This window comes from Scomber japonicus, chromosome 23, assembly GCF_027409825.1.
Source record: "Scomber japonicus isolate fScoJap1 chromosome 23, fScoJap1.pri, whole genome shotgun sequence".
Classification (NCBI taxonomy): Eukaryota; Metazoa; Chordata; class Actinopteri; order Scombriformes; family Scombridae; genus Scomber; species Scomber japonicus.
In genome coordinates, this window is record NC_070600.1 from 19,311,911 (window position 1) to 19,324,737 (window position 12,827).

Consider the following 12,827-nt stretch of genomic DNA (forward strand, 5'->3'; position numbering starts at 1 on the left):
TTTAGCAAGCTCTTTGTCACTTTTTTTTATGACACCTGTTACAACCTGCCAGTGCATCATGGACAGGGAACAGGAGGAACATTACTGCAGCTGTACTCACGTGGCTCCACGTGGAGGACCAAATGTTCTAGCACTGATCTTTTAATCAAAGTCAGTCGGATTTACAGGTGGGGTTGCAAAAGTAAGGTTTTATTAAGTATTTAGAAAATCTACTTATATACTCCATCTATCCTTCCATCCGTCTATCCATCTTCTCCAATACATTCTTCAGGGTCACAGGGGACAAAAACCTGTTGGTGGTACTTTGAAGGAATGGAGCGTGTAAACCAGCATGTGTTGCACTGAAGGCGGGGACACAGACAGGTCGCCTGTGCCTCACGGGGAACTCTGTAATCATTAGTAGAAAAAAAAGTAATCATTACCACTACCAATCAACCAGCAGGACTCACTCTCTCTAGCTCACTCGATCTCAAAGTGGTGCGCATCGCTATTGGACGCAGTAAGGGTTGGACTCCAGCGCCCAGCCGCCTGTTATTCAAAGGCAGGGAGCGCGTCTGGCCACTCGCTTCTCGTTGCGCGCTGGATATGGATCAGGACGCAGCTCGCCTCCTTACTGTCTCCCGCGGACAGGCTGCACTCTGCGGCGCATAAAAGGTGCCCAAATGAACCACCGTCCCCCCGGCTCCTCCGGCGTCCAATGGCTTAACAGGAGAGACATGAGTGTCCGGACAGAGGACAGCATCACCTTGTGCCAAAGGGCTCTCCAGATCATTACGGAACTTTGTCTTACGGGGCACGTAGACCGGGAGAAATGTTCGGATATATTTCCCCTGGAGAGCAACATACCAGGTAAAGGTCACGCAGGTAAATGGAATAAAGTCATTATTTTCTTTCTCTTATTCCTTTAATTATTCACTTTTCCCCTTTTCCCTGAAATCGAGTGGTTGCAGCGTTTGGAAAAAAATGTGAAAAAACTTCAGTTCTGAGTTTTTTTTTTAAACTTTATTTCATTTTTTTGTTGAATGTCTTTTAGCGTATTTGACAGCTATGGAAGTGTTTCTCCTGTTACCTGTTACGCATCTAGCTGCAGCTCAGTCCAGACTGATGAAATAGCAACAGGTGGAAAAACGACAGAGGTGGCCATACTGAGGAGAAGATTTGTCTTCCTTTCTCTCATCTGTCTTCCACTTTCCACATCTTTGATTAACCAGGTTTTTTTTAATTTATTTTTTTATAGCTGCGTTTATGAAGCTTCCTTCCTTTACTATTACAGAGTAAACTTTGTATTTAAAAATCTGTCACAATGGGACATGACAGGAGCAGATGGGGGCTCCAAATGATTTTTCCTCTTCAGGCAGTGAGCATGTAATTTTCTTCTCCATGACTGAAGTTCTCTATGACTTTATATTGTCCTGCTTTATCAAACAGGTGCATATGCTGCCCCCTCTTTCTTACAGCTTGCTTTCTCTCTTTTTTTCTCTTTCTCCCTTGCATGTTTGTCTGTCGTATTTGTCCCTCGCTTGCTTCTCCTTTCCTTTTTATGTGTTTCCTTCTCTGTCTTCCTTTATGGTTCTCTCCATGGTTACATGTAGACATCTCTATTAGTCTCCTTGCTGTGGTCGTGGGTTTCTGTGGCCTCGCCCTGTTGGTAGTCTCTCTCTTTGTCTTTTGGAAGCTGTGCTGGCCCATTTGGAGGAGCAAGGCTCTCTCAGCCCACACCGAAAATGGCCTGCATGTCGGTTTCCCCGAGGCGCCTCCACCCAACTCCCCGCCGGTTAATGAGTGTAAAGTGGCAGAGGTGGAAAAGAAGTACCCGCCAGAAGTGAAGGTGAATGGACGGAGCTCTGTCAAGCTCCTGGAGGCGGCCATGAAGATCAGCCAGACGTCCCCAGACATCCCTGCCGAGGTCCAGACAGCCCTGAGGGAGAAGCTCAGCCAGCAGGCTAAAATCCAGAGGCAGACCACCGAGCCAACCTCCTCCTCCAGGTACCCTGTATGAACCCAGTGCAGTCACATAACCGCCCCCTCCCCCCAGTCTGCCCCTGAAAACATAATAACTGTTCATACACATGTATCTGTTTCTTACTACTACAGTTGAATGGTAGGATTTTTGTCCTGACAGTTCGTGACACTGTGGCCACTGTCCTCGAGGTAGTTTGGCACATGTCATGCCGAGGACACATGTCGAGGACTGGCCGGTGTCCTTGAAACGCTGTTGCACATGTTGAATTGTGTGTCTCTTGCTCTTACTGGCCAGAGAAAAAAAAAACTCCTGTAGGCCCATCAGCCAGGGCCATGGCATGTCTCTTTGCTTCAGTTCAAACCCTATAATCACTTCTATGTGTGAGTGAAGCTGCCATGGTAACGGCGGGAAGCAACCCTAGTAATTAAACAATCAGCTCTTGCTTCTCTTTGTTTTCCAGGACTGTGTTTAAAGTAGAAGGTCCATAATTAGAATTGCTGTGGGGTGGGAGCTGTCATGGTGGAAGGTTGGTTTCTAGCGAGACGCACCAGGCAGCTGCGCTCAGTTTCTCAGAGGGAGCTGCTATTGACACTTGCTTTGATTTGTCTTTCAGCTCGTTAATTATATTATATTGAGATCTCCATGCATTAAAACACCCACCAAAGATGTAGTAAAGCCAGGTTAAAGATTACAACGCCTACTTTTCTCAATCCTTCCACCTACTCCTTTGTGACAGTGATTCACAATTTTGTACTGATTATTTTCTTTTTGAATGAAAAAAAGCCAAAAACACCTACAACATGAAATGAAGTCTTAGCTCAAGTCCAAATACTATTTTAGAAGCAATATTTTTGTGAGAGGTATAACAACACATGAGGTAAATATAACAAACAGACATTTTCAACCAAAGTCTGTCTACTGCTGTGTTGTCTTTCTAATGTGTTTCCTAATGAGCCAAAAAGCATAGTCGGGCTAAAAGTAACCATTATTTATATTATCCATGAATCTGTCTCAATTACTTGTTTGGTGAATAACAAGTAAAAAAAAGTCCAATGTCCTAGAGACCAATGTGACATATTTAAGTGGCTTTTAGGACCAAACAACAGTCCAAAACCTAAAGATGTTCAATTTACTAAAATGTAAAACTACTCACAACTTCTCACATTTGAGAAGTTGGAAACCAGAATATCTTTGCTTGAATATATTTTAATAAATGATTAATAGATTACCAAAAGAGTTGAGTAAGTACTCTTTTATTAACTCTTCATATCATCTAAGTGTTTTTTTAGTATTGTGAACAGGTTTTTGGAAAATTGCAAAAAAAAGTGAATGGAGGACAAAATAGAGGAAGAACCAACATTTCCTTGTAGGTCAAAGTCAATGAAGTAATAAAAACAGGCTGATTAAAATAAGGGTTTTATCTCTGGTGTTACTTGTGGATTTGGAGTTGCTGCCTGAGGGCATTGTGTGTGTAATGACTGAAAGAGAATTAAGAGTTGATATCACACAGCTATTAGTTATTACTATTGTCATTTCAGTTAGTATTCAATGTGTTTTCTTATGTGTTTTAGTAGTATTTCAGACAGTTTTTCTTTTTTACTTGGCTCAAGACAACACTTTCTATGCTGCTTGCAATACTTGAGTGTAGTATTTAATTTCCAGCTGTGCTTCCTGCGCCATATCATTTGTGCCATGGCTGACAGATCTCTGTGATTGTCTTATTGTCAGAAAGGAGCAAGGCTAGTTGCTAGGTGACAAGATTGGCGAGTCAAACACAGCCATGGTTTTCTCCAAAAGATGTCAACTTCACAGAAATTTGCAACATTCAGGTAGTTTGTATAGAAGGATATATCTGAATGGTGGAGATGTATTGTCAATGTCCAAAACCACAGTCAATGGTGGCATGAATCTTTTCAAATAAAAAATAGTCTGACTTGTAGTTTTACAGCCTGGAACCAAAATGTGAAGAACAGTGTGTTAGATTTGAAGTCCTTATGTTGTTGATTTTAAACCAATTATATATTATATAGATAAAAGATTATTGGCTTAGTTTTTATAAACATTTTAAGCTATCATTTGTTGCTGCATATTTTTCATGATATGCATTGAGTGTATAGAAAGTGACAGTAATTCCTGGCAAGTGTCATTTGTTCTGTGGGGGGCACTGCAGCACTGGATAGCTAATTTGGCCGTGGGTATTAAAAATCATCTTTCTACACACCTCTACGCTAGATTCTTATGCCTCTAAAGACCAACCCCAGAACATTTTGAGCTACTCTACCAGACTAATATGTCAAAACATGTTCCATGAGTACCACATTATTATGCATCATGCTTTTTAGATGTACCCCTCTCCTGACAAACCATTAGCACCCCCCATAACAAAGCCACTCATGCAGAACACCGACACTTGAGACATTTACCAGATGCCCTCTACCCTTTTCAACAGGCACAATTCATTCCGGCGCCACCTGCCTCGTCAGATGAATGTCACCAGCATCGACTTCAGCATGGACACAGTCCCCCTTCGACAGTCTTCTACAGTAAGCATCGGAAGAATAAAACCCGAACTCTACAAACAGAAGTCTGTGGACTCAGAGGACGAGGCCAAAGAACCCGTTGAGACTTGTGGAAAGCTCAGCTTCTCACTGCAGTATGACTACGAGGAGCAGGCGTTAGTGGTGAGAATCCTCAAGGCCTTGGACCTGCCTGCCAAAGACTTCACGGGCACCTCTGACCCATACGTGAAGATCTACCTGCTGCCTGAGAGGAAGAAGAAGTTCCAGACGCGTGTCCACCGCAAGAATTTGAACCCCATGTTTGATGAGACCTTCTGTTTCCCTGTGGCGTACGATGAGATTTGCAACCGCAAGCTGCACTTCAGCGTCTACGACTTCGACCGCTTCACCAGCCATGATATGATTGGCGAGGTGGTTGTGGACAACCTCTTTGAACTCTCTGATCTTTCCAGGGAGGCGGTGGTGTGGAAGGATATTCAGGCAGCAACTACGGTGAGTTGGGGTTCACACCAGCATAGTTCCAAAATCCTCAAAAATGTATGAATATTGTTGTATTGTTGTATGAGAGCAATATTGCACCAGAGTTTAGTAACTGAGGAAAAACTGTTAGTGAATGGAAACTACTGCTATTAGAAAGGTCATTGCGATATTTCATGAGAAATATCGCAATGAATCACTTCTGAGAGCCTGAATTCATCAACATGGCTTCTCAAAAGTGGCAGGTGGAACACACTGTATAATTCAAATGCTTTGGGAAATGCATTTCATCAGCCAAACTCCCACACACGTATTTTTCCAGAAACTGCTGGTTACTCTACAGACGTAAATATAGCAACGGGGAATAAAATTACCAAATCGTCAAATATATGTATTTTATTTGGCGGCAGCAATGTGCTCTTAGTATTTACACCAACACATTTATATTTATCACATAATGTAGATTATATGTCTTCATGTGAACTCTTTTCTGAAAAGGACATGGTGATATAGAGCACAATGCAGTTACACCTACATTAACACTTATCACAGTTTACTCAAGGGCCTCAACTTGATTCATGGTTGTTTTCAATGTGAGAAACACTGAGCCATTGTCTTCAGGGTCACATTAGTAGAAGAACCATTATTTATTTTTTTTATTTCCTTCTGATGAGAAATGTTGCTTTTTATATTATGCTGTTTCTTAAAAGCACTCGTAATTGGGAGTGTCAAAGTTGATTTGTTTATCTGCATGTTTAAAAAAAGATAATGCATTGTTGTTTCTGACAGCTTCGATTATGTTTACCTCTTCACCTCACTGGGTTTCTGATATGCACATTGATGCATTCTGGTTATTGTGGAAAACAAGGTCACATTCTGCTGGATTTTCTATACTCAGTACATACATTTTTAAACACTTTCCTTGCAAGAGTTTTATGACCATAATGTCCAGGCCACATTGGGACTTTAGTTTAATCTGTTTTTCAATGAAATTTGGTTGAAAGTTTCACAAAACAAGCGTTGAACAAGAGTTTTTTTTATTCCAATCCAATTCTAGCTGATTTATGATTTTTTAACAGATTTTGTGTTATTGTAACATTGTGATTTTTGACAAAACCATTTTCTCAAGAAGGACTTACAAGTGTGAATTCAACAGCAGTATGAACCACACACAGCTGCTTTCATGTGATGATTAGGTCAGTTCTTATTATAATAAATAAGCAATTACCTGTGAAATTGGGAAATGACAGTGTGCATCAGGCAGCTTTTGTATGTGACTATGTAAACAATATGTTCATGGCAATGATAAGAAAAGTGAGGCTCTCTCTTAAACTCGTTCAAGTTGCTCAAATAACAAAACTAAAGCTGTGGAAGATTCAAAATGTTGCAAAAGTGAATGGTCTCTGCTTCGTTAAGTCAAATCAACAGTATTACTCAAAAGCACTCAAGTTATTTGGCAGAGTATCATTTGGCAGTCAACATTTAATACAGTCTATCCTTATATTAGTCTGAGTAATCTTCTTTGATGGTTTTTACTTCTTATCCTCAACATGCAGGCCATAGATTAAATTGTAAACCTCCTACTGCATAGATACTACCTGAGGGAAGCGTTTTTACTTTATTAAACTCTCTGGACTAAAGCTTGAGATTAAGTGTTGGATGCATTCAGAGCTCCAGGGTTTTTAAAATGTTTATGTGTGTGTGCTTTTATTAAGGCACATGCAGTGTTGCGAACTATAATTTGCTGCGGTGCAGATTTCAGCAACATAACTACTGAAAAACACATTATGATGAATCTTTCCAGGCTGTCAGTTTCTCTACACTCCAACTCCAAAACAAACCCCATGTTGGTGCAATGACTAGATAACATAGCAGTTTGACTTCAACTCAGCTGAGTAGCAAAATTGTCTCTGGAGTATCACCTCCTGACTAGGATTGCATACAAGTCTATCTATATCTATCTAAGTGACTAGCAAATTGCACACAAGGCAGTCACATCTTAATGCTTCCTAGTTTTAATCATCTCTAAGAGTTATGTGTTAACATTTACCAAACTGGCTTGCAGGCTCGCAAAGAAAGCCGCAACTTCTACCTATTAAAAAACTAGTGGCTATAATGCATTGAAGGAGATTAATAACACAACAACCTGCCAAGCCATGCCAATTAAATGGTCCTTTCCAGCTGACAAAACACAACCCTCCTTTAATTACTAACCTGTTTAGTCCTCTGCTTTGACATTTTGATGTTATGTATGGTCAAAGTAATTCCAAATGGACAAAATGTATTCTGTTGTCCCTTTTCCCCTCCAGGAGAGTGTTGACCTGGGAGAGATCATGTACTCGTTGTGCTACCTCCCCACAGCAGGGAGAATGACCCTAACAGTCATCAAATGCAGAAACCTCAAAGCCATGGACATCACAGGCTCTTCAGGTAACCTTGACAGCAAATAAGATGCGGCTCACATCAAAAGCACAAACTGGGCCATGAATCAAAACTTAGTGGAGACCAGACAGCAGGTGACCACTTAGAATGGAAATGGGGGAGAAGAGCCGTAGGGAGGCGAGCGACACCAAATTATTAAAAGTGTCACCTTCTCTCAGAATAAGATGATACGCAACAGTGCTAAAGTTTTAAAAATAAGTCAGTAGAGCTTTTGCACAACCCATTAATCTAATTTCACTATGCACAAATGACCAGATTGTTTGAAATGACCATGAATATATGTCTCCCAGATCCATATGTGAAGGTGTACCTGATATGTGAGGGACGGAGGTTAAAGAAGCGAAAAACCACCACCAAGAAAAGCACACTTAATCCAGTGTATAACGAGGCCATCATCTTCGACATCCCTCCTGAAAACGTGGAACAAGTCAGTCTGAGCATCATGGTGATGGATTATGATCGGTGAGTTAAGCAGTCATTACATTATGTACTGTTTATTAACTGGTATGTGCCATAAATAAAAGTCAACAGGAAATGACTGGGGAGGCTGAATTAGCACAGTCATGAGTGCACCAAAAGCTCTCCAAAACAGAGATTGATAATCACAATTAATTAGAGTGCTTTTAGAAGGCATGTGATTCGCTCAGTTGACTTTTTGTTTAGTTGGACTCGACTTCAGTGTACTCCACAGATTGTTTTTGAGACTTTAATTACATCTCAAAATGGTAAAAATTTCCATTTGTGTCTGTTCCAGGATTACTAGAAGCATTAACATTGTATATGTGTTTTATGACTAACAGGGTCGGACACAATGAGGTGATTGGTGTGTGTCACGCTGGGCCAGACGCTGAGGGTCTTGGACGAGATCACTGGAATGAAATGTTGGCTTATCCGCGGAAGCCCATCACACACTGGCACGCTCTGGGAGAGGTATTATCCTAGACTCTGTTTCCCTTTATTCTTAAATAAGTCACATTTACTGAGCTTTCTAGAAGCTTCTAAATGTGAAAACGTCCAGGACAGATGCTGTAAGGTGCAGGGTTAAATGTCACAATGGTTAATGTGTTTGCATGGGATCCAAGTCATGTCTACGAAGAATATTTTTGTATTTTGGTTTGCTTTTAGAAGAACAAAACAAAATCCAGTGATGTATCTGTATTTATGCAAAATCAAGGTGTAAATCAAATAGTTAAAACATAATTTGTCAGTGCAAACACAGCTTGTGTTCTGTGCTCTGAGCTCTGTTATGAAATATGTTGGCCAATCTGCAACGTAATAAGGAGATGTTTTAATATTTTCCCTGTTTTTCTCTTGACTTACACCGACTGAAAGCATTTTAGGACTTTCCTTTTCCAGAACAACAACTTTTGGTGCAGGGACATACTGATCTCCGTATTGTAAAAAGTGAGGTTTTCTGTAAAATTGCAAGAAAAACAAGTTTTGAAGGGAAATTCTAAGAATATATTAGCCGACTTAACAAAAGTCAGATGATAAATAAAATCTACTAAAGTGTCATCTCTATGCATTCAATACAGAGGCATCAAATGTGTTTTGTGGAGGGAAACAGCTAGCTTAGCTTTGTTAAAGGTGCTTTCCAACAACCCCAAAACCATCTCACTTAAATTATGCACAATATTAAAGAGAGACATACAGTTGTTCAATGAGCAATGAGATGTCTCCACATAGAGAAGTTTGCAGTTTGCATGCTTTTGCTCTTGGACAAAGGCTAACTGTTTTACTACAGTTAATGTAACTTCATATTTTACATGTTATAAATGTTCTTTTTCTTTTGCCAAACCCAATCCTCACCTGATGCATAGGAAAATACAGGTGATTACTCATTTTCAGTGGTAAAACAACAGTTTATACTTTGGTTAAAACTGTGATCATAGGCAAAACATACCCTGTTTACTAGTTGTCCAAACCCATAATCAACCTTTGAGATAGAAAAAGTCTGACTTGGTGTATTATTGGTAATAATACTTAGTAATAATAGTATTATGGTTTTGTCATCGGGGTGATTGGTGCTGTGGGAACATATCAACCAACACACACACTCTTGCTTGTGATTTTGATAGTGTCATGTGTGAGGACTTGAGGCAGAAGCTGTGTATGTCATTGGTTATTTGCCACTGCTCCTGATGTATTTAGATATTATTAAAGTGTAATTGTGACATCAAGAACCTGCTAAAGAAAAGACCCCTCTCATCAAACTTGGATCTGACCTTGTGAGATGGTGTAAGCTGCTCTGACCTACCTGGGTCGAAGTAACCTTTTTGCCAATGATCACAGTACGTCCTTAGGACTAGAGACATACCTGTTATTACCAAATATGGACAGTAAATTTCTATAATGTCACACATTTTGTGATATTTTACCTTGCAGTGGCCTGGAAGAGCAGCAAGCTTTGAGAGTCAAGGTTCTTGTCCTTCGCCCAAACCTCCACAGACACCCTGATGACCACAGGTAGAGTGATGACATCGCTTCTGTACGAAAAAAGACTTTTGTTTAGAGTGGCTCAGAAGTTGTGTTGCCTATGAGTCTCTTGTGAGCATGTTGTGTGAAAATGAAATTCATTCATGTTTCTTACATGTTGATAAAAACAAACTTGTATTGAAATTGTTTGTATTCATTCGATTTGAACTAGAGTTCAAGTGCTCTACAGAGCTGGCTATGCAGCAGACACTGTCATTCAAGTTCAAGAGTTTGTTTGTCATATATCTATCTATATATATATACATAGATATATAGAGAGTTATAATATGCTTTGAAATGATCAGAAATGCTTTATTTACCAAACATTTATGTACACAGACCACATGAATGGTAAGCCTCGCTGCAAGAAATCCTAAGAGATTCACTTGCAGCAGTATCAACCTTTTCAATATTTTGATTAATATTTCTCTGGCCCAAGAACTCTTTAGTGATTCACCGTTTTTACCTTGAAATGGCACAAAGGGCTATGCTGCTCCGTGGCATAAAAACATTTATTTATTTCTTTGCCTTTATTTGAGGGTCATTGTGGCATGACGGGGCAATGGGGCGAGAAAGGGTGGTGTTACATTCAAGGTTATCCCTGAGCCGTGAATTGTTGTACTGTATGGTATGCACCTTAACCATTAGGCCACCAGGGCACAATGTAGGAAAACATTTGCTTGATAAAAGTCAATAGATCCAGTGAGTTCAATGATCCAGGTTTTATTGTAGAATGCAGGTAACGTTTCTACAAGGGCTGGGTTAATGTCTCAGAAAATTCATCAGCCATAACTGTCACAGACATGTAAAGCCAGCCATTACCCTGCCACTCTTATCTGCAGATGTTACATAAGAGATTTAGAGAAATTGTAGCAGATTCATGTAGCAGACATATGTACAGAAAGAAAAACACTCAAATCAAAGTGTTAAATAAATCTGTTTCCAAACACCCGGCTGAACCCTGCAAAACTTTAAACATAATATCTTATTCACATTTATATGCATCAGATCAATTTCAGCACATTATTGCAAAGCAGCACATATAAATTAGACTATCCCTCTTATTATCCCTGTCATGTAAATATAATTAGACTGTTTACTCTGCAAATGTCAATCATGTTGAAACTAAAGAGTGAACGAATGCTCATAAACAGTGACACACTGGTTGATGGTTTAATTTTACTGTATAAATTGGTTGTAAAAAGATGAAAGGAGGATCTTTATGTAGAGAGTATCAGTAGACTAATCAACAATGTTGTTCTAAATTTATAGAGAACACTACATGTGACAATGATTTTAGAAAATAGGATTCAAATTATATGTAAGGTTGTAAATCCAAAATGACTGTTTGCTTAACCCCTCCAATGAACAGCGATTGTCCAATCATATATATCAGCAACAATATCAATGTACAGCAGGCCTGTCTTCTTCTCCTAATGAACTTAGAGCTAACTGTGCACTGAAAAGCATAATGCAGCCCTGTTTGCTATCTATCCTATATTTTATAATACAGGCCAGTCGCATGGAGAAATCTTGACATTGCTCCACCTACAGGTTCAAAATTCATTTCGGATGCAAAAATAGACTTGATACAGAAAACTGAAAGACTCAGATCTGACAAATCCCTGAATGACAATTAGCAGGCCTGTTAAATTCATTGACTGTATATAAATATGGACATAATGACCATGCTTGTATCATAAGAGTTGGATACCAAAAAGAACTGCTTGGTTAGTTTCTAGCTTCCAGATTTGCTTCCGCGGCCCACTGAATATATGCAGTGTTTCTCCCACCTGCAAGTTCCCGTTCGGCCCATAGACACTACATTGTGATGATGTCACAGATTTCTAATTCACTTTTCTTAGCTAGAGGAAAGTTTTACATATATAAAACCTCAATAGATCAAAAAATCATAGAAGAAAGAGATGTAATTGACCTCGTTTGCAGTTTTAAGTGTCCTATCAGCAGTTTTACAGACATCTCTTTTACAATGGTAGCCTACAGAAAATGCTTTTTGGACCGCAATACTACAAGTGACCACTGGGGAAAATTGTCTGTAAGGCTGAGCACTGGGGCACTGTCCAGCTCTTATAATACATCCATGGTCATGACTGCTCTTCAAAAGTGAAGCCAAAATATCTCGATCGCTGCAGCATATCTCATAAATCCCATCCCCTTCATGTTAGCATTTGGGACATGAGCCAATGGAAGAAAAAAAATCAATGTGTTGATGTTCACAATGATTCATTTTTCTGACAAGTTTGTTTTTATTTGGTTATTTGACAATATAAAAAGAGGGTGTGACATCATGATTGACAGCGTGACAGCCCCTCTCAAACGTCCGTCAGGTGATGGGACGGAGGAGGCGTTTCCCACAGACTGTCATCCCACCACCTGACTCTACTCTACACACTCTGGCTCCAAATGATGCCACACAAGCTGGTGGCTCCTGAAAAGTAGATATTTTGGCTTCACTTTTGCATAGCGGTCGGAGATGGACCCCCGCTGTTCATATTTTATGCATTTAATGGTCAAGTTTTGGATGTCTCTGCCTGTTGAGTACACATGGTGAGAGCAATACTCTGTATGTAAGAGTTTGAATAGGAGTTTTTTTTTTTTTTTTTTACCCAGTCCAGAACCAAAATATGAGAACAAAATGCAAGAAAAGGATTTAATACAATCCAGCATTATATTGTGGGGTTACTGTTTATGTTTGTAAAAAAAAAAAGAAAAAGAAAAATCTAATTATAGGATAACAGTAGCTCCTCAGTCCTGCTCTAATGGATGAGGGGATGTTTACACTCCAGCAACCCTTGACCAGCCTACTAGATTGCAGAGTAGTTTTAAGTTTATGAAAAACACTGGTTAGCCCCCATCCTCAAAGCCTTTTCTCATATGCTTGAACGGAAACATGCTGTTCGAAAAAACAATAACGTATGAATCAGACCTCT

General features: G+C 39.7%; 1 protein-coding gene across 2 annotated transcripts; it reads left to right on the top strand.

Moving 5' to 3' along the window:
• Positions 1 to 659: 659 nt before the first annotated feature.
• On the top strand, positions 660 to 9,858 carry syt10 (synaptotagmin X). Of its 2 annotated transcripts, none has more exons than XM_053313906.1 (7): positions 660 to 849; positions 1,593 to 1,986; positions 4,413 to 4,974; positions 7,269 to 7,389; positions 7,692 to 7,863; positions 8,202 to 8,331; positions 9,787 to 9,858. In XM_053313906.1, exons 1-7 carry the CDS (start codon positions 663 to 665, stop codon positions 9,856 to 9,858), a joined length of 1,638 nt encoding a protein of 545 aa, XP_053169881.1. In that variant the 5' UTR covers positions 660 to 662. The 2 variants fall into 2 exon arrangements, with proteins under 2 accessions (XP_053169881.1, XP_053169880.1); XM_053313905.1 differs by having other exon boundaries at positions 663 to 864.
• Positions 9,859 to 12,827: the final 2,969 nt, after the last annotated feature.

Excerpts from the sequence above, each read along its gene's own strand:
- syt10 (XM_053313905.1), top strand. The coding sequence starts at position 663 with ATGAACCACCGTCCCCCCGGCTCCTCCGGCGTCCAATGGCTTAACAGG. Across the intron at positions 7,864-8,201 it reads ATGGTGATGGATTATGATCG|GGTCGGACACAATGAGGTGA; the intron begins GTGAGTTAAGCA and ends TATGACTAACAG. Across the intron at positions 8,332-9,786 it reads ACTGGCACGCTCTGGGAGAG|TGGCCTGGAAGAGCAGCAAG; the intron begins GTATTATCCTAG and ends TTTACCTTGCAG.